This window comes from Clarias gariepinus, chromosome 5, assembly GCF_024256425.1.
Source record: "Clarias gariepinus isolate MV-2021 ecotype Netherlands chromosome 5, CGAR_prim_01v2, whole genome shotgun sequence".
In the NCBI taxonomy this organism is placed as follows: Eukaryota; Metazoa; Chordata; class Actinopteri; order Siluriformes; family Clariidae; genus Clarias; species Clarias gariepinus.
The window spans coordinates 26,356,604-26,377,776 of NC_071104.1; the positions used below are offsets into that span (position 1 = coordinate 26,356,604).

The window sequence follows — 21,173 nt, forward strand, 5'->3', positions numbered from 1 at the left end:
ATCACTTCCAGCATCACATGTAATGCAATCGATTACACATACATCAAGGTGTGTAGCATATTTTTTGGGGTTAAGATTGCTTCATCATAAGTGTTATTACCGAATATTTAAAGCCTCTTTGGAGTAAATCAGCCTGTACAACAATTCAATTCAGGTATTAAATTAGCTGAGGTACTGATAATAAATAGGTTAAGAAAATGAGTCCCTATTTAATTACTTAAATAAAATCAGATTTGGTATGATTTAGATTTTCTTAGAAAAAGTACATTGTCTTATAAATCTCAATACATTGCACAACATATGTTGTAAATAGAAACAATAAAAAAGCTTGATGTGTTTTTTAGACATTTTAGTATTAAACTAAAAATGGTATTAAATGGAAAAATCTCCATGGTTTTAAAAAAAAACACTACATGATGTGCTGCACCATAACACTATTTTTTTTTAAGTAGCAAGGACGATCACATTTTATTCTTTATATAGTGAAGTCTAAAGATCAAAATAGTATTTTCAAAGGAAATATAAACTGAGTGGATAAATTAAATGCTAGGTTACATTAAAGCAAACAGGCTCATTGATATGAATACCTAAGAGTTATACCCTTAGCTAGCTTTAGTATCAGTTGACTATATTCAATTCATTGAAAAAGAGACAAAAAAAATCTTGATTACATAGAAAAAAATATGCATGTGTCATTAAAGCGGTAATTAGTGCATTTGTTTCCCTTTAACACTCACACCAGTTAAAAACAAAGATCTATTTTGTGAAACAGATTAATAGAGAGCTGTTTTTATTTTAGCAGTTTGCTGGGTGTCCAGAGAGGATAAATGAGAATAGTTCTCTCTCTGGCTCCATATGGTTTTAATACAGATGTATGAATGTATGCCGGAGTGCTTCCTACTCTTACTGTTGTGCTAGGTGCTTTTTTTGCCAATAAAGGGTCGGTCAGTATGAATACTGATGAGCCGAAATCTACATGCGAGTCGTGGTCGCTTCCTCCGAGCGGCATCACATCAGCTTTCTAAGTTACATCAGCATCAGCAGAAACACAGCGAGTGAGAGAGAGAGAGAGGCTCCCAGGAGAGTGTGGGGCTGCCTCATTAATATTCATTAACATCCTACTGCATTCAACGCCCGCCAGAAAGAACCAGAGAGAAGGAAGGACAGAGGGAGAGGGAGAAAGAGAGAGAGAGGGATAGATAGATGGGAGTCGGATTACCAAAGTAACACTCTGGCAGAAAGATCAACATGGCTCTATTAGGGAACAGTGAGTATTTGAGAGATGCTGAGCTTTGAGAGGCTGAACACAGGATTGTGAAATGAAAAAGCGTGGATGAAGGATCAGCAGAGCTGTCAGAATCTGATTAGTCTAAAAAAAAAAAAAGGAGAGAAAAGACTGGTGTGGGCATTTAACACAAATCAAAGCCAGGCACAGAGCCCATCATATCCGAGGGCACTCTGTATGTTAATGCTGTCCTGTCTTCAGGGCTGACTTTCAACAGATCCATCACTTTCACCAGAGGAAGCGAGGGAAACCTCCAGCGGTAATTAAACGACTTTGCTGGTTGGGAATCAAGGACAGCTCACTGACCTCATGTGTGCACCATATGATTTGGTCCTGTAGGGAAGACTGCTTGGTCAGCAGATTAGTGGGTTAAATGTGTGAGAGGAGCTTAGCAAAGATGGTTAGATGCTGGCTAGCTGCAGACAGGCAAATGCTAAATTACTGCTCTTAGCGCTGGCATTAAAAGCTCGAGAGTGCTTTGGGGTTTACAGGGATTACAGTGCGTTAGGATTGAAAGGCGTTGGAATGGCAAGGTTTTCTCAATCCCGCATACTCATGGGGCTCAAATGAGATGTATTTTAGACAGGGTCATAAATAGACCTTTTGGAATGAGGATGTGGGGGGGGGCGTGTAGGGGTCATGTGGGAAGAATGAATATTTGAGACAAGCAAGGCAGATTTGTCAATACTATACCCACAAAACCTGTTTAAATAGTAAAAAAAAAAAAAAAAAACACCAACCTCCCGCAACCTAACCTCTATGGAATGTTACTCTTTTTTGGTCTGAGCAAAGAATGTCAAAACCGCTTACTTGAAAACATTTATTCAATGTAGGCCTACAGTATACATAAAGATTCGAAACTGGTACACCCGAGCAAAAACTGTTTTACTCCACTTTCCAAGTGACACATTTTAGGCTTAACTAAATAACACGTGTGAGTGAAGTATTCATGAGAGCATTATACAAAAATGTGTGCTTCACATAAACGTTTACCGAGGGCCTCAACTATCCTTAGACTTCATTGCTATTGAAATTTAATTAAACAGAATTTTCTGTTCTTTTATCAGTAAAAGAAAACATGCTGAAATTTCTGGCTGTGTTAATCACACACACTTTAGATGAACAAAACCGAACAAAATGCTCAGGATTTCAAGTAACGACCAATGTAGAAATTAAGACCATTAAGAACAATTCTACAAGGAAACAGAAGTCTTATACATTCTTTAAAAATTGTCTGGTGAATATATGACCAGATGTGGGAAATTTCTTAACCTGAATTAAATGGAACAGAGTTTATTTGTTATCTTCATGCACTCATTATGCAATTCAAGAACTGTCATCAGTAACTCTTTCAGAATGCAGTTCTCTGACTCGTCAAACCTTGTACTAATGCTCAACAAACAGAAGTTGGATTAGGATCTAAAAATGAAACTAACTGATGCCTCCAAAGCGGACGAAGGTTATAAAAAGATATCTTCCGGCTCACAATTTCCACTTTTCACACTGTCAATAAAAAGGGCAGTTAAGGAGAACTGTGGAAGTCAAGGCAAGACCGGCAGGACTCAGGAATTTGACAGAATTGCATGTATACTCATGCAGAAAGGCAAAAGCAGAATCCCAAATGAAACTAAGGACTAGCGAGAAGGGAAACAGGAGAGGTGATGCACCATTCAGCTCGGCAACATTACTTGCACAAACATGATTTGCATAAATAAGACTTTCGCTTTTGAGATGAGGTCACAGCTCTAGGTTTCCTTCTGATAACTCCGGCATGGAAACAATATATATACAAGCCAGGGGCATTTTGGAAACACATACTTGACTTCTAAGTAAAAATAGAAGTTCTAGCACACAATCACCAATGGCATGTCTGGGTGAAAAAAGCAGCATCGTTTTATTACTAGTAAGTATGGCAGGTTGTCTACACACAAAACAAATGAAATGCTTGCAAGTGAAAATATCTTAAATCTATTAATTAAATATACTGTTGCTTATGATAAGAATACAATAAAGAAAAATCTAAGTTAATTTCTTTTTACTCAGCGCCAACTATCAACACTACTAGTACAATTACTTCTACTATTCTGTCTATCCTCACTATTACTTGCTTCCTCTGAGACACTTGAGGACCGTCACCCGCTTTTCGAACTGCTGCTCATGCAATGTTGCGGGATAGAGCAATACACTTTACATTTGTGTGAGCTCACAGATGCTAGCAGTGCTATGATTGACATGAAAAGAGAGTGCAGGTATGCCATTCAGAAAGAGAGAAAGAGAGAGAGAGAGAGAGAACTGCCAGTCTGCTCTCTGGAGATCCAGATACAGCCGTAACATCACCTGGGAATCAAACCTGAGATCTCTGAATGCTAGGGCAGACACTTTACCATTGTGCCACTCGGGAGGCCAAAATCTACGATTATCGAGCCTGTTTTTAGGCTTAAAAAATTTTTTTCATTCCATTGGCGGATAATTTTGCTTCCTTCTAGAAATAAATGCTTAGAATTATTTTCAGCACAATTATCTAACAGTAGAACAACACAAGACAAGAAATGGCTAAATGTCTTAAAAAATGTAAAAGAAAGAAAGAAACTGTCTTAATACTATGCCTCATAATCTTATATTTACAGAGCCGTTGATATAATCGCATATTAAGACAGCAGATAAGCGTGACTACAATCTAGATATTTTCACTTGCTTAGATGTCATTTGTTGCAGTGATGTGTTTGGGTTTATGTGGCAGACAGCAGTACATAAAATACTGCCTGGACAGATGAAAGAATGGATTCCAGTAAATATCAGCAGATTCTAAAAGAAAAATGACAGTCAGGAAACTGAAGCTGAAAAGGCGCTGCCTTAAACAACAGGAGAATGATCCAAAATATACAGCTGTAATATTTGCTGAGGGGGAAGTTCCTTAGTATGTGAATTCATATTTGCTGACAAATGTGTTCTTTTCACTTTAAAAGTCAATAAAATATGTAGATTGGCCAGGGGTGCCGAAACTTTCGCATGCAACTAAATGTGGGCTCAAACTTAAGGAGAGGTATATTTGTAAATGTATTTGAGTAAATATGTGTGACCATGTGGGCATTATATAAACAGGAGAGTTTGTAGCAGGACAGAATTTTGGCAGATCTCAATAAGACATCTGTGTGTGCAGAGAAGCAGGTCAGGAGCGATCCATGGAAACGGCTCCGGTCTCGTGATACTGCATATAAAGTCCACAGAGAGAGATAGGATACGTGGATATGTATGTACTGTATCTATACATATATGTGTGTGTGTGTGTGTGTGTGTAAATGTGTAGGAGGTGGGAGCCAGTAATCAGCTTTAATGTTTCTTGTTAACACCCTTCTTCCTATAGAATGCACAGCGTGAGGGAGTGGAAACACACACGAAACACACACTCACTCAAACAGAGCTTGCAGTACAGTGTTTGATCGACAGAACTTACAGTCACCAGGCCATAGACTTTTTACTGCAGTAATTCAGACGCACACTGCCTCTACACACTTGCACAGTGTTGCAGAATTGAAAGATGTGTGCAACACTCCTTGATTCTCTCATTAGTCTTTATGGTTTTAGGCACTCGTTCTAAAATCATTCACATTTTCTTTCCAGCTCAGCGTGCGTCCCCTTGCAATCCCAGCCCAGGCGGCAGCTGTACTTCAAGTAAAGAATGAAACATAAAAAGGCATGGCTTCATAGAAATGTGGGATGATGCAGCATGAGGCAAAGTGGAGGACCCTGAGGTTGATGAATTTCCCATAACAGCATGCGCCGCAGTCCTTATTCATGCGAATGGTAATTTTCCGAACACTTATAATTACAGATGATTGATTAATTATAATGTATTTAGAATGACACAGAATTATAAATTGCATACACGTTTAAAGTTAATGAGACAAATTTCTGTGAAAAAGAAGCTGTTACTACAGAAACAACAACAACAAGAATAATAATAATAATAATAATACAGGGTGATTCACGCGAAAGAGGCCATGAATATTCTGTATATTGTCGCTAGAACGAAGCAATCTGACCTAAACAACATACAATGTGCTCCTCAGTATATGGAGCTTCGACCCCGTCTTTGATGCCCGAGTCGGACCGATAAGGTCGGCACCAGACATCCATCGCACCATTTAACATTGTACCCCTTTACCAGTCACTCGACTTCTCAACTGGATGGTGGCGTACAGTAATGAGCAGCGCATCTTCATAGTGCAAACCTACTGGATCACCAAAAAATATCGTTTTTCTGACGTACCCTCAAAGAATTTTATACAGAGGGAATGGTATTGATCCCGAAAACGATGGGATCATTGATTCCTCCTCATGGCGGAGGCCGCCTGAAAATGTTGCAGGACACAATTGCTGATACCCCCCCAAACACCCCACACACACACATTAAGGAACAAGGAGCGCCGCGTCAAAATGTCGCACAAAATACAATCGATTACACATACTGTACGTCAAGGTATTTAACGTTTTTTTTTGGGTTCAAATTGCTTCCTCATATCGTGATTTATTACAAAATATTCGGGACCGCTTTTAAGTGAATCACATTGATTTGAATCATATACAATAAACACTACTTGGAGAGCTTTTGGTTTTAGACATTAATCAACGTCTTGTGAAAAATCCGATTTAAGAATTCAACAGCGCTCTGTTGTAACAGCGTATGTTTACGTTGCTTTTGTCAGCGACTGAAAATGTGTTTGAACAAACTCCCGAGAAGCACTTGAATTTCCTGCCCCCTTATTTACACACCTTTCAAACAGACACAGAGCTTAAAATTAGTGAATGAAACCTATCAAGAATGGCTCAGAGAATGGGGAAGGCGTTCGTTAAGTCTGTGCAGGCTGGCTCTTCATTGTCCTATCGGTGAAAGAAAAACCTTTAAAAGAAAAGTTAAAGGGAAGATCTTAACTTCCTAGTGAGCGCGGAACAAAAGCCAGGCTTAAGCTCGCCCATGTCACCCCCCGACCACTGCAGCTCTAATTGGAAATGGAAAAGGTTGCGAGGGGCGAGTCCGGCAGCTCGTACCCGCCTGTCGAGCTCCACACAGCCGAACTCAGCTTTTATATGGACTGGATGACATGGCGTCGGCGGGCCTGTTACCATGACTACCGCCAATTATTTACTTCCTTTGCTTTAGCTGAGCTATGTGAAAGTGCAGGGAGTGAGCTGCTGCTGCAGCAGCTCAGCTTTACACACTACAGAGAAGAGTATAGTTACTTGCGCACACACACATACACACACAAAATGTGCTTAATTGTGGAAGTCAAATTCGCCAACAGGAAAACCTGCACAGCTGCAAATCCTGTTGCCACTCGTAATCCCTCTTATTATATCTTTCCGTCCTGCCCCTCCTCCCTTGTCTATCATTCTTCCCCTTTCTCTTTCTCCATTCCTTCGTCTCTCTGATCCTTTTTCATACTCAGCCCACCGTGCCTTCTCTTTAGGAATGAATAGAGAGCTCTAAACAGGGAGGGTTGGGGTTAAGACTGCTAAGAAGCTGCCATACTGAAAATGGTGACTTTCCCTCCCTCCCTCCCTCCCTTTCTCTTTTTCACTCTCTCTCTCCCCACCAGTTTCTCTCAGATGTGGCTTTATCGTGCCATTTGCAGCCAACACCTAGGCATTAGTTGCAAAGCATGTGTGTGCGTGTGTAACGAGTGACATTACAGGATGCGTTCATGTTAGTGCCGGAGCTGGGTGCGTCGCAAACAGTCTGTGCTTTGTAGCAAGTGAAGAGCCTTGTCAAGGGAACACAGAGGCTCCTGTGTATTTCCGTGTGTGTAGAGAGTGTGAGACAGATCGAGTGTGAGAGGCACGTCCCCAGGGAGAATTCCCACTGGATATCGTCACCCTGCTGTCATCAGACTATCTTTGTACTCTTCCTTCTCTCTCTCTCTCTCTCTCTCTCTCTCTCTCTATCTCCACCCAACAGACATACACACACCTTGGACAGACTGTTTTACAGGCATGAACATAGACAGAAATAGAAACAGAAATCGCCACACCTCTGCAGAGAACAGGCCGGTCGACATGGCCGATCCAGCTTTCATTAAGACACCTTTTCATTTCATTGAAAACAGAACTGTGAAAGCCTACAGGACACCAAGACTGGGTTTGGCTTTAAGTGCTTCAGTGAATCAGCTGAACACAATTCCAAGAAATCTAGCTCATTCGTTTTACAGAGATTCAAGCAAAGCTTTGACTTTTAGGCTACTATTCATACACATCCATTAAAGGTCTCTTTCTCTCGCTCACACACACACACACACCACCTGATAATAAGGGCAAGAGTAAGAGAGTAACAGGTGAGAAAGCAGAAGAAGCGACAGACAGCCTAACAGGTATACTCTTACCTTTGCCATCTGTGCTTGCACGCCGTTGTTTTTCAGAGCGTTGACGGCTTTCTGTGCAGCAGCAGGGCTGTCAAAGTCCACAAAGCCATAACCTGGGAATATATAACATATAAATATAATCATTTAGTCGGAGACCTTCTTAATTACAGCTAAATATAGCATCTCATAGACTCTCAGGCTCAGGTAAATGCAATACAGTACATACTTGACTGGGGTGTGGGACTGTTTAAAAAGCTAGCGCGGTATGCCTATTCTTAGAAGTTTCAACATGTTATATAGGCATTCAAGTAATATTGCACGGAAGATGATCACACAACCTGACGTGTGTGAATTTTTTCTCCACTAGAGAAGAAATTGTACTCTATGGAAAGTATGCGTCTATCACTAGATAAGAGGGACTCTTGAAATAGAATCATCTGATTGTATCTAAAGAATTCCGACATCTGACATCACACCGAGTTCAAAAAGACTAAATAAAGATAACAGGGGTTAACGAAAGGGTATTCTTTTGTTTGTGAACGTAATTGCTGGTAAAGCTCCATGAGTAGCTACAAGGGAATCGCATTGGTACCAGCCACGGTACAGTTTTTTTCCTTATGAACAGTTTAGTAGCGTTATCCTCAGTACTACACTACTACTAGAAGCACAATATTGACATAATGAAATGTTATATGTTGTTCATTTGATCCTGCATTCTACATGAACATTTCACAAAGTTCAGGGGTTTTCATACATGCATATATACATGCATACAACCAATACATACAAATCAATGCCTAGCTTGTACATTTCACAGTACATTTGCATGTTATGTATTGCCATGAAAATACAGTAGGCGTTTGGGGGTTTAAGGAGGGATTACTTTTCACCCTCAGTGGTGTACGCATGTGGTCATGCTGATAATTTTATCAGACTTGTCACATTTCATGCATGATGAAAGCACTGGGTGACATGTGACCAGTCTAATAAATGCATCAGACCATGAGTTTAAAATTTAGGTCAACGCCACAGCTGATACTGTAGTCAGTGTTTAAAAATGATAAAACATTTGGCAAAACCAATTATTAAAAAGACAAAAGCTTATTTTAAAACTGCTGAATTATATCGATAAAAGCTGTCATTTGCTTAATCAATCTCTAATATCGGATTTGAAAATTGAAAGCATGTTAGAAATATCCAATTGTGCTTTCTGAACATAAGCTGATCTAAATGCTATGACAAAGGTAGTTATTAGGATTTTCAGTTGCTGATGGTGTGTTGAATCAGGAGGAGACTAACCAAAGTGATGATTGATAAATAGTTCTCTAATGAACTAATTAAGCTCGCTACCCGTGATGGTGGATGATGTGTGAGACTGCCAACAGGATGAACTCCACTTTTAAAACATAAAATGATATTTTTGTTTTTATGTTTTGGATATGAAGGCCCTTTATGTACAGGTTACTGTTTAATTTAATCTGCATTTATATGAATGGTATTTGTGCGTTATAATTAAACAGTATCACATGAAAGGGAGTGTTGTTGGACCGAATATCAGCACAGCTGTGATGGGCACAACAGCTCGACCTTGAGTCTGATATTCTTTTTAGATGACAGTTACCATCCACAGATTTTCGTCAACAGATAATGATGCCAACACATATCCTTCCGCGCGTGGCAGAACTAACTAACTGTGAATTGTAAAGCTGGCGACCGACAGTTCCGACAGTGTAATTAACAGAAGTGAAAGTAGTTTTAAATTCTTACAGTCCTTCAATATGTAGCCAAAAGTTGAGGAGAAAACACTAAGTAGGTAGTAATAAAAAGCCTGGGTTATTTACTTTATATTTCCACTTATTCCACATTACAATATCAGATAACTTCCGTGTTCAGGGGGTTGAATGCCAAATAGCATTAAATTAAAAGCTAGTTTGCTATGTAATGTGTACACTTTCTTGTTCCACACACTGAGTAGTGCCCTTGATTTGGGGGTTTTTAGAGGGATTTGGGATTCAGCCTTGTGTTATAAGCTAGTTGGCTTTGTAGCTTGCCTTAGGTGTAAACAAAAACAACACGGAGGCAATTTGGAAAAACCTCGAAGCAATCATTAAGGAGACAAATGTTGTTTAAGATGACATAACGTTATGAGTAAGGCTATCTAAATAAACATGTTAATGCATGTAATTAATCTGGAAATTTGCAATTTTTTAAACACAAATTAATCATATAACCAAGTTTGACCTTAATGGCTTCCAATAATCGCAGTGAGGTTACCCGGCTGCGTATGATAATGTGTGGAAACATCACTGTGTGTGCTGAACGGCAAGTTTCATTAAAAAGATTCTAGATGGAAGTTTGGATAAAACCAAAGTTGTTTAGGAAACTATTTTTACAAGAATACATTAGATGCAAAATGTGGAAGCGGTGGCTCAGCGACTAAGGCTCTAGAGATTTTCGGATTTTCAAATCTAGGTTCGAGAACCGCCTTTGATGGGTTGCCATACCCCATACTACCCTGCCACACACTGCATGCAGTGCCAGTCCCATTGCAAGAGATTTTAATTTTTGAAACCTGCATAATCTGTTTTCTCTCACCAATTTGTCATGAATTTCCTTATTCCAACATTGATAATAAAAGCGAATCTAAATATTTTAAAACTGTGACTAATCATGATTAATTACAGACCATGACTGTGATTAACTTAATTAAAATTTGTAATCCATTGAAAGCACTAATTATTAGATGTGTTTTCTTGCTGAAAGTGCTTCTGTGACTGGTATTGAATGTGAGTTTTGGCAGGTAGCTGCTCTCTCCTCAGTAATGCGGACCGTACTGACCTACTTTCACCCATGCTGGCAACCAACAGTTAGCGTAATTAACGATTATTAAAACACTTCTGGCATGCCGCAGTACTGTTACCGTCTATTATCACCACTCATGGAAAGCTTCTTGTCTAATCGGTTGGAACTAACTGTTGTATAAATGAATACAATTGATGAAAATACTAAATATTTATAGCGTTTCATTCTTGTTCATTTATACAGCTACATAGCAAAACTATTGACATATGAAGACATATGATTATAAAGAGCTTCACTTAGTTTTTTTAATAAAATGCATGTGCAAACAAAAGAGCTTATTTGAGAAACTTACTAGAACTCAAGGAAAGATAAAGGGAACTCAAGGTCAAGGAGAGATAAACTGGAATTAATCACAATCAAACCATTTTATACACAATAATTGCTTTAGTATTTTTTCCCCCTGATTATACACTGTTTTACATAATCGACGGATCCACCATAACTCAATTACATTTGGCAAAATAAATCACAGTAAACTGCGCTTGCACCTATGTAGGAGTGTGTGTGTAATGCATGTGTAAGTAATAGACAGATAAAGTGCATAGAACAGCTGAAAACTTGCTTGGAGCATGCAGTGAACTCAGATCTGATTCGCAGTGCAGCTTTCAGATTCTAAGGCTGATACAACAGAAAATCGGTGACTACATTGTCATTGAAATTTGTCATTGAAGACTCAGGTGATACAAGAGAAAGGAGTTTGTCCAGTTGTTGGCAGATCACAAGACCTTATCCAAAGAAAACTCTAACTGGGCTCTCTTGGGGGGAAGAATGGTAATACTAGCTAGTTATAGGTGTCTATGGGCTCATAGATAAGGAAGTCATTTCCTAGCACATTCGGCTTCCCTGGAAGAAAAATACACACACACACACACACACCTTGTGTGATCTGTCACATTCTTCAAGTGGTATCTGTTGGACAATTGGAGGGAACTAGCGAGTGGGAATTGGGAAGTAGTTTTCGTAAAATAAGCTGAGGAGGTAAATAAATCTTAAAGCTATTAGCCTTCCAGAGCAAGACAGAGAAGCTCCATTTGTATATCTGTTTCTGTATAAAGTACACATCTGTAAAGGACCAGAATGAGCTCTTGGAACTGATTAGTTAACAATAGAAATGCAGTTCTAATACCATGATACCTTATTTCACCATACAAGGCTATGAGTTTCACTAGTTCACTAGCTTGATGCACGCATTGCATTCTGTGACTCAGATGTCAGATGTCTGGTCACCTCTGACTGCTGTGGAAGCTGCAGGGACACTGTAAGTGAAAACTGCAAGCACAGGCAGATCAACCACTCGCTTAAGCTGACGCTGGGACTGCATTATTCATTCATTCATTCATCCATCCATCTTCTATACCGCTTATCCTGTACAGGGTCACGGGGGGCCTAGAGCCTATCCCAGGAGACTATGGGCATGGACAGTATGCCAATCCAATCCATCGCAGGGAGCACACACACACACACACACACAAAAAAAAAATACGGACACATTTTGAAAGCAGCAGTTAACCTAATCTGCATGTCTTTGGACTGTGGGAGAAACCCGCACAGGGAGGACATGCAAACTCCATACACTCAGACCCGAGGTGGTAATCGAACCCTTGACCCTAGAGGTGCGGGTCTGCAGTGCTAACTGCTATGCCTCTGTGCCACCAGACTGCATTCTACAATTAGAAATTTATAAAAAAATGCATAGACTTCTATGTTAAAGCAACAGCGTAATTATAGAACACAAAGAGCTCTTTCTTTTAAGTTAATTGTAAAATAATGAAAATAAAGATTTTGGAGGAGTAAGCAGGTTTACTGCTCATGGTGAAGATCACAGGATCACCAGAGGTTCGATTGCATCTCTGCTATAGACAGATACTGACTGTGTGCTCAGCTGCCAACCAAGAGGTTAGATCTCAGAGTCAACTAAGAGATAGAATTACAGCTCGTGCATTACACACACACACACACACACACACCCTTGTCAGTGTTCTCAGGCAGGCTGAGATTACTCAGCGCATAAATAATCCACATCACAGCGGCGAGGTGCAGCGGGGCCTGGCTGTTCCACAGGTGCCAAATCCAGGAACTGAGCCAGATTCTGAGCTATGCCGCCACCTTCAATCTCTTTCCCGCCATCTCTCTTGCATCACCCCCACCCTGGAAGCTCACCAAGGGTCTGACCCAGTCAGCAAAGCCGGAGCAGAAATAACAGCAGTGAGTGCAGGGAGCTGGGACAGAGGACACTTCCCCCCGCCCCCCTTGTCTAAAGGCCTGGGGACCTGTTTCCTGATCCACCCTGCCTCACATAGCAAAGCGGTGACAGAGTCATACATTTACTCGTGCATGCACACACAGCAGCCAAGAAGTCATGAGTCAGAACAGGGCACTGAAGTCTATATAACTCACGGAAACAAACTGGCGGTGCTTACTTTCCGAGCCCCGCGAGCACCACTCTTAGATCTAGCTAAACAAATTCGAACATTACACAGAGCCGTGCTCTTATTTCTGCAGTGCGCCTTTTTGAAATATTGTTTTTATTACTAACTTAAAATAGAACTCTACGCGCAATACCTTCAGAGGCGCGTAAATTGCACGTCGTGCATTTGAATGATTCGATCCGCACCCGCCATATGGCGCATTTTTGCTTCGTGTACTTTAGCTTATTCTACAAGCGTTCATTAAGCTTTCAGCGGAAAAGATCGGAGGAATGCATGGACTGTGTTGCTTGCTGAGGACGTGGCAGAACATACACACCTTTGCATTTGTTTGTAGTCTTATCCAGGATGGCCTTCGTCGATACTATTTTCCCATAACTGTAAAAAGAACAAAGAGAACAGTGTTGGTATATGAATTGAAACAGCAGACAGCTGGAGTCTATCTTACAACACTCCACCCCCTACTCATGCAAGCACACACATACACATTACACACACACACACACACACACACACACACACACACACACACACACACACACACACACACACACACACACACACACACACACACAGACACACGCTCGCGCGCACACACAGAAATAACACAGCTTGAATAAAACTTAATGACATCATCCCACAAACATGAGACACAGAAGGTTCTGAAACATCCCTGTAAGAAGCAGTGATTGGTGCTGGAGAAAAATGGCTGCCGCTCAGACAAAGCGGACACACGAGCTCAAAATTTTCCATTCTGCAGAAAGCAAAGATATAGAACACCAAACATACTTCCCTTTGTCACACGAAATCTAATTCAGAAGCACATTTCCCAGCTAATGCTACATCTTCAAGATCAAAAGAGCAACATAGAGGAGCAGAGTCAGGGCCACAAACAGGAAACCCATCAGAGTTGTATCGTTAAAGCTGTCCGGCCTGACAAATGAAGCCAACATTGGATCCCAAACACTCAGAGCCAAAGTGAGTGTTTCCCAGAAAGGAGCCAGGTGGCCACACACCAAGAAAAAGACCGAATGAAACGAAACAATCCGGGTAAACATTTCCAGATGAAGGCCACCATAGCAAAGGTGTACGATCATTTGATCTTCCCAACTGATTACCCTGCTACAATAACGGCAGTTTAAACTTCAGACCAGAGGGCATGCTCATATCGATTGCAAAACATCTTTCTCATTCGGAACGGAGCCACTTTTTTTTGTATGTTTAACCTTTCCGCTCTTTCTCTTCGATTCTAGCCTCACATTCCTAAAGTGTTAAAAAAAAGAAAGAAAAGAAAATATGTTTCATTCCATTTTTTCTTTATGAGTTTATGAGTAACGCATTGGCGTACCACAAGCCTCCAGAACAGTTTATAATGTAGGTGCGTGTTAAGATTGAGATCTGGTTACTGTAAAACTCAGTACATATTTTTTTACAATATTTTCAAATTCTTCGAACCACTCAGAGTGTCCTCGTGTCCTGTGAATAAAATTATTGCCATAGTGGCATAAGAACAGAAATGTCTGACCATAGCATAAAATATATGCTAATATTTCATTTCATATAAAAAATCATTATTATAAATTTACAATAGAATAAATTTGCATGAACTTACGAATAGACCCAGAGCATAAAAAACCAAAATTCAGAAAGATCCAAACTAGAAAAATGTCTCTCCAGCATAACAGAACCGCCAGGTTTTTCCTGTAATTTGTCTCCCTTCTGCAAGCCTAATATAATTAAAAGCTAATTTTTGAAAGTTATTAGACTTGTCAGTTGTGATATATTATCATTAAGGATACACAGACACACAAAGTCAATGCAATTTAGCTGTCTGTAAACACTGGTATGTCTACTTATGGCGACAACACTACTATTGACAAGGTATTGTCTGGAGGAGATTAACAGCCTTTTTTTTTTAACCAAGAGAGCTGCTTATGGAATTGCTTAGAGGGGAAATGCAATTCTTCTGTTTTGACAACACACAGGGTTGCCTGTGTGGGAAAGTCCCATACCCGTTGAACTGTTACGAAACTTGACAGCAAATGAATCTGCACATTATCAACTAACAAATCTTCAGGACAAGATGAATAATTAAGGGGTCTAAATTCTCTGCAGACACATGGTGCATCAGACACGTCCCTAAGTCCTGACCTACTAAAAACAAAATACAATAAAGTAAAAAAAAAAATCATGGAAACTTGATAACACTCTAAGAAATGTGGGAAATGATTGACTAACCTGTTCCACAGAGATTTGCATGTCACTCATGTGCAACGAATAATGAATACTCAGTTTGGAGCAGTTCCACCCGAAAGTTTAAAATATAGACAAAGCAGAAATCCGTATTTAGCAGTAGTGCAATAACAAACAAGACCATCATTTTGCATTCATACTTTTTTTTCCAATAGTTACTGAAAGCAAATGACATCATAAGATAAAAAAGTAGGAAGTTTGAGCGTATGGGAATTTTTAAAAGTTAACATGTAAACCATACATTATAACCTAGTTTAAATTGTTAGGTTGGGGTACAAAAAATGTATAATGTCCCAATAAAGCGACATTACCTGAGAGGGCGTTCTGTTGTACAGTAGGTCCCCTACATACGAACATTCAAGTTACGAGCTTTCTATGCAGCGTGCGTACCAGGATGTCCAGAAGCAAGCGTATAAGCAGTGGCGATGAAGCTGGTACTATAGAAGCACCATGCAATAATGATGGAGACAGACGTTTGAATAATTAAAAGAACGGAGCGAGGTGAAAAGATAGCAGGGACTGCTCATTCTTTTAACATGAATTGTTCAACCATGGGCATGTTTCTAAAAAACACTGTACTGTAATATACTGTTAATAAATACTGCTAATTGTGGTAATATCCTTGTACATAAACAATATATGTTGGACTTACGAATGAGCTCTGGGAACAGAACTCGTTCATATATTGGGGACATGACAGCCATGCTGTGCAACACCATGATCTCGTGTGTGATATTGCTTTTATATAACAGTTCTACAAACACCTATTATCAACAGATTATTGATCCAGGTTATTGGTATTTACCATCACATATCCTTTAAGGCCGTGTGGAACGGAAGAAACAATTATTAGAAGCAGAGGCATTTATTTTGAGGAGGCACAATGCTATGGCATTGTCATCTGACTTCTTCTTCTTTGTCTTTCGGCTGTTCCCTTTCAGGGGTCGCCACAGCGAATCATTTGCCTCCACCTAACCCTATCCTCTGCTTCCTCTTCTCTCACACCAACTAACTTTATGTCCTCTCTCACTGCATCCATAAATCTCCTCTTTGGTCTTCCTCTAGACCTCCTGCCTGTCAGTTCCAACCTCAGCATCCTTCTACCGATATATTCACCGTCTCTCCTCTGAACATGTCCAAACCACCTCAATCTGGCATTCATCTATTCATCCTCAATCTGGCAGAATATCTAATATGGGTTGTCGCTCTGATGGACTCATTTTTTATTCCATTTATCCTTGTCACTTCCAAAAAGAACCTCAACATCTTCATCTGACAAAACTGACAAATAACTAATAACAAATAAAGTTGACAAGCTAACATTAACTCTAATGTTAATAATTTCTGAGTTAATCACTGATGCTACGTGTAATTTACACATTTACTACAGTCACACTCTTGTCATGTCATGAGCTGAGATTGGTTATTCATACCCAACGCTGTGGTTAACGCGACCACAGTTGTGTACCAGCTCATAGTATCACCGCGTGACTCCTATAGCTGCACTGGTAATGGGTCTACTAGCCGATATTACACAGTCTCTCCAACTGAAATGAACCTGAAATGCCCTAAACAGAAAGGGGTGTCTGTGTGCCCCATTCAGACTTCAAATGCAAATATATACAGAAGAAAAAAAGATTTTAAAAATTTATTCATAAGGCTCACTGAAACACCTACAAAAATAGAATTTAACACTTTCTAGAACGTTCTCGTTTAAAAAAATTTAAGTTAAATGGGCACAATGCCTCTGATTAAAACTCCTTTGATGCGTCATGATACATATAGTTAAAAGTTCCAGTGCTGTTATACTCTATATCAGCACTCATTGTATGCCTCTTGTCCAATCAAACTGCTGGTCAAAAATAACTTGATGTTAAACAGCAACATGCAAACCAATTAAACGTCATGTTTCAAACAATTCCTTTGAATCATTCGAATATATATATGACACTATAATGATGAATATATATAATGTATAATATATATATATATATATATATATATAAAATGAATAAATAAATAAATATTTGATATGTGCTTATATGGAAGCCTTGCTAACAGAGCAAACTGTGCATGTAGGTTTTTGGATCTGTCAGGTAGAACGAGTTATCACTATTTTTATAACGTGTAAATTGTACCACTACCCGGAATATGGCGATGGACGTCGCAAAAACTCGGTCATAAAAACAACCAAAAACAACCATAAAAACATGTGACCGTGTGTATCTGTTATTTCTTTGCCCGTATGACCTATTTTTTGCCTAGTTATATTTGTATAGTTGTTTAAAATGGAATAAAATTTAGTTCATTATATTGCCTAGGTTTTGCTGGAAAAAAAGGATATACTGCACATGAGCCTTATGAGTACAACCCTGAGCCCTATATATGTTTAATAAAAAAAATAAAAAAACGTAAAATAAAACTAAAATGCTCTGGGATTTAAGAGCTATACACTTTCTTCAGTGGTTATGAGCTGCTTTTGTGAGAAACGGGAATAACCAATCAGGAATCAGGATCATGCATTTTTTTTTCTCCGTTTCTGTTTCAAGGGCAGCTAGCTACACCGTGAGCTCAAAGATATAAACCTGACAGTCTGGTAAGTACTTAAGGTTTACAGCATGGGGGAAAAGGGTAGATCTGCTTTGATAGCATAAAATATAATCCCCCCCAATACTGGCATCTTATTTGTATGATTTTCAGATAAATTATCTAAAAGGTATTTTCTGACAGCAGATTGCATCGTTCTTACTACTTTCTGGTATCTATCTACAATGCATGAGCATGTCCCGCTTATCGATTTAACTAGGCAGGTCATGCTGTTATTTTATTATTTTACTTGGGATATTTCCTCATCTCCTCCTCAAATTTATTCCTGGCTATGCCGCTCTGGGAGAAGGCGCCGGGGCCAGGGGAAGGGTCAGAAATTAAGAAATCCATACAGCTGTAGGATGGTAGGATACAGCACAGAACATGTGAAAAGAAAATTTCACCTCTGACCTCTCTTGGGAAACAGGAAACCTTCTTTAAAAGAAGACTTTTGACCTTGTGTCCTATGTGTATAAGGACCATCACATAAGCGCTGGAGGTAAAAGGGGAGGAAAAGACAGCATTAGACTCTTCCAATTAATATCCAAACACCAAAACCATTATGTGATTTGAAATCCAATTATGGAGAGCGACCTTTAAAGCCCGCGCCAGTCCGGTCTCCCTCGGCTGCCGTGACCTCCTGCTCGCCTCTGTAGGCTCCAGGGCCAGGAGAATGAGGGGGTTTCCACTGGTTCATAGTGAATCAATCATTACAGGAATTCCACCCCCATGCCCACCCCAAACCAAACACATCATTAATAGAAATTGGCAGGGATTAGAAGGTAAGGGCGAATGAGACATCCTCTGTCTTCAACACAGAGTCATTATGAAATGGTTTTCAGGTTTCTCTCCGAAAATTTCTCGCTCGTTTACTGAAAGACAAGGTGGGCATCAAGGACCAAGCATTCGGTCCATTAGCTTTCACTAAAAATCCATTGGCATTGGATTGCATAGACTGGTGTGGACTGAGACAAGGAGATAGAGTGTCGTCCCAGCCAGAGAGGCAGCAGGCAGAACAATGCAACCGCCATCTCACCTGCCGTTCCTGCCCTTCATCCTATTACTCAGCCTAATACAGGCTCCTGTTACTATTCACTATGTGCTTATTGATTTCTATAGACATTGCTCAGGGTCATACTACTATCCAATAAGGCGTGCGCGCGCACACGCACACACAAACACACACAAACACATGCTCTCTGGTCTTAAACAGACAGCAGATTAAATAGAAGTTTGAGACTTTCTGTTCAGGGTCACGGCATCGGATTGCGTAATCTTTCACTAGGTAGCTTTGTGTTTCTGAAAACTGAGCATTATACTTGTAGGAACAGAGCCACACACTAAGCAAGCTGTCCTACATAATCTGTACAGAAATCACGCTACCATTTTTGAGCAGACGTGTGCTCAAACAGCCGCACGCATCAGCTACAAAAATGCAAAACGCTTATTTAGCATTTCTAATTATTTAGGGAGTAATAATCACAAACACAAACATAAGTGCAAAACTGAATGCAAGATATTTTGCAACCCGGTTCTCGCTGTTCCCACCTAGCCTCTGTGGTAAGTAGCCCTAGGTTTATGCTTACATTAGCGGCTCAGAACCTGCTTCATTCTGAAGACAGGGGTCACACTCACTCACACATTGTCTATACCGGTTTAACCTGTATTTAGGGTCGCGGGGGGCCTGGACTGTATCCCAGGAGACTTAGGGCACAAAGCAGGGTACACCTTGGTCAGTGTGTCAATCCATCGTAGGGCACACACACATACACACTCTACAGACAATTTGGGAATGCCAATTAGCCTACTCTGCAGGTCTTTGGACTGTGAGAGGAAACCGGAGTACCCGGAGGAAACCCACCAAGCACGGGGAGAACTCCATGCACACAGAGGCGGTAATCGAACCTAGCCGGGAATCAAACCCGGACCCTGGAGGTGCAAGGCGCCAGTGCTAACCACTACACAGATAGAAGTTTTAAGATTTATATAATTTACAACACTGCACCTTGCATATGCAAATTAAAACTTCCATGCTTAGTGGAAGGAAAAAACACTAATGCTATGCGACTGCAGGATTACACCAATTAGATTACATATCACAATGGATAAGTTGTTGTTATTATTCGTAACTTAATGCCTTAAATTAAGTTATACCACAGTGTTGCTAAGCTCTCCAATCTGATGTTTCCAGAAAGTGTTGATTAATTTTTCATAACACCAGCACTGACAGTAACTCCAACTGCCAGGCAAAGCACAGTTTTTATTTATGCACTCATTTTAATATGTTATCGTTTCAACCTCTAAAGGAGATCGTTTGGCTGGATGGATGAAAATCTCCATGTTACATTGTTACTGTTAACATGGTAAAGTCTTCTGTGCGGAGATGTTTATTTAGCATTTATGAAAGGAGTCTGAAGTTTTAGGGTTTATAACGGTCAAAATAAAGCTGTTTCAAACAAAGGAATGTCTTCAAGATAGAGGCCTTTTGTTTTTAGGTTTCTCTGCAAGACAAGTGGTACATATATGTATTTTTTTTATCTTAGAAATAGAGCAAAAGAATCCTGGGCATGATTTCAATTCCATAACCAGAGGGAGGTAAGAATGACAGACTTTCACGCCTACACCACACAGTGACGATAGCCAGTCGCGCAAGCATAAGAGGGTGGATAGCGCTTTGCTTCGAGTGTGTTACGCTGCTCTCCTCACCAATGATTCATAAGCAGCAGTTCAGAAAGATGCCGTCCTCGGTGGAAGCCCTACTTGGTAGCTGTCCCCAATAGGACATGTGGGAAGAATCCCAAAAAAGGAGATGACTTTTTATCACTGCTTTAAGTGGGAACTTATTTCGTGGAGGATTGCACTCCTACAGCATGCAACTTGTCATGATATTGTTAAAGTTGAAAACTTGTCATCGTTGGAACGAATGTGGCATGACAGAAAAGATGAGCAACATACTTTGAGACATGCTGTGATTGGAAAATAATCAACTCCAGAGTATTAACAGTATCAACCATATTGATAACAGTTTTACTATAAAAACATGCCCAGTTGTACTTTTTCTTACATACTGTATCCTAACAGGCTTTAGTGCATAGTAAGCGCAAGACAAAAAGATCACACATTAAAATTTTTTTTTTTTAAAAGCAGATGGAGGATGAGGATTTTACCAGAAACAAACAAAAAAAAAGTAATAAAGTATGCAGCAGACTCTCTAGTGTAAACTCCTGCAGAGGTCAGATGAGTATCTTCAAGCATAAACACTCCATCAGTGAGATTTTGCGCCTTTATGTAACAAGGACAGTGAATGATAACGATTATTTTTCTATTCCACTCAGAAGATGAAACCGGCTTGGAACACTTTAGAAAAGACTGGTATAGCATGACTTAAAAGGTCAAAGGGGAAAT

General features: G+C 39.9%; 1 protein-coding gene across 4 annotated transcripts in view; it reads right to left on the minus strand.

Annotated features, from left to right (window-relative positions):
* The window catches only part of LOC128524136 (RNA-binding motif, single-stranded-interacting protein 1), a 54,828-nt gene that overhangs the window by 10,125 nt on the left and 23,530 nt on the right, over positions 1–21,173 (minus strand). For all 4 annotated transcript variants that reach the window (XM_053496505.1, XM_053496509.1, XM_053496506.1 and 1 more), the window contains exons 3-4: positions 13,249–13,307; positions 7,663–7,754 (exon numbers count right to left, since the gene is read on the minus strand). In XM_053496505.1, the coding sequence (XP_053352480.1) occupies positions 7,663–7,754; positions 13,249–13,307 (151 nt within the window). The remainder of the gene's footprint in view (positions 1–7,662; positions 7,755–13,248; positions 13,308–21,173) is intronic.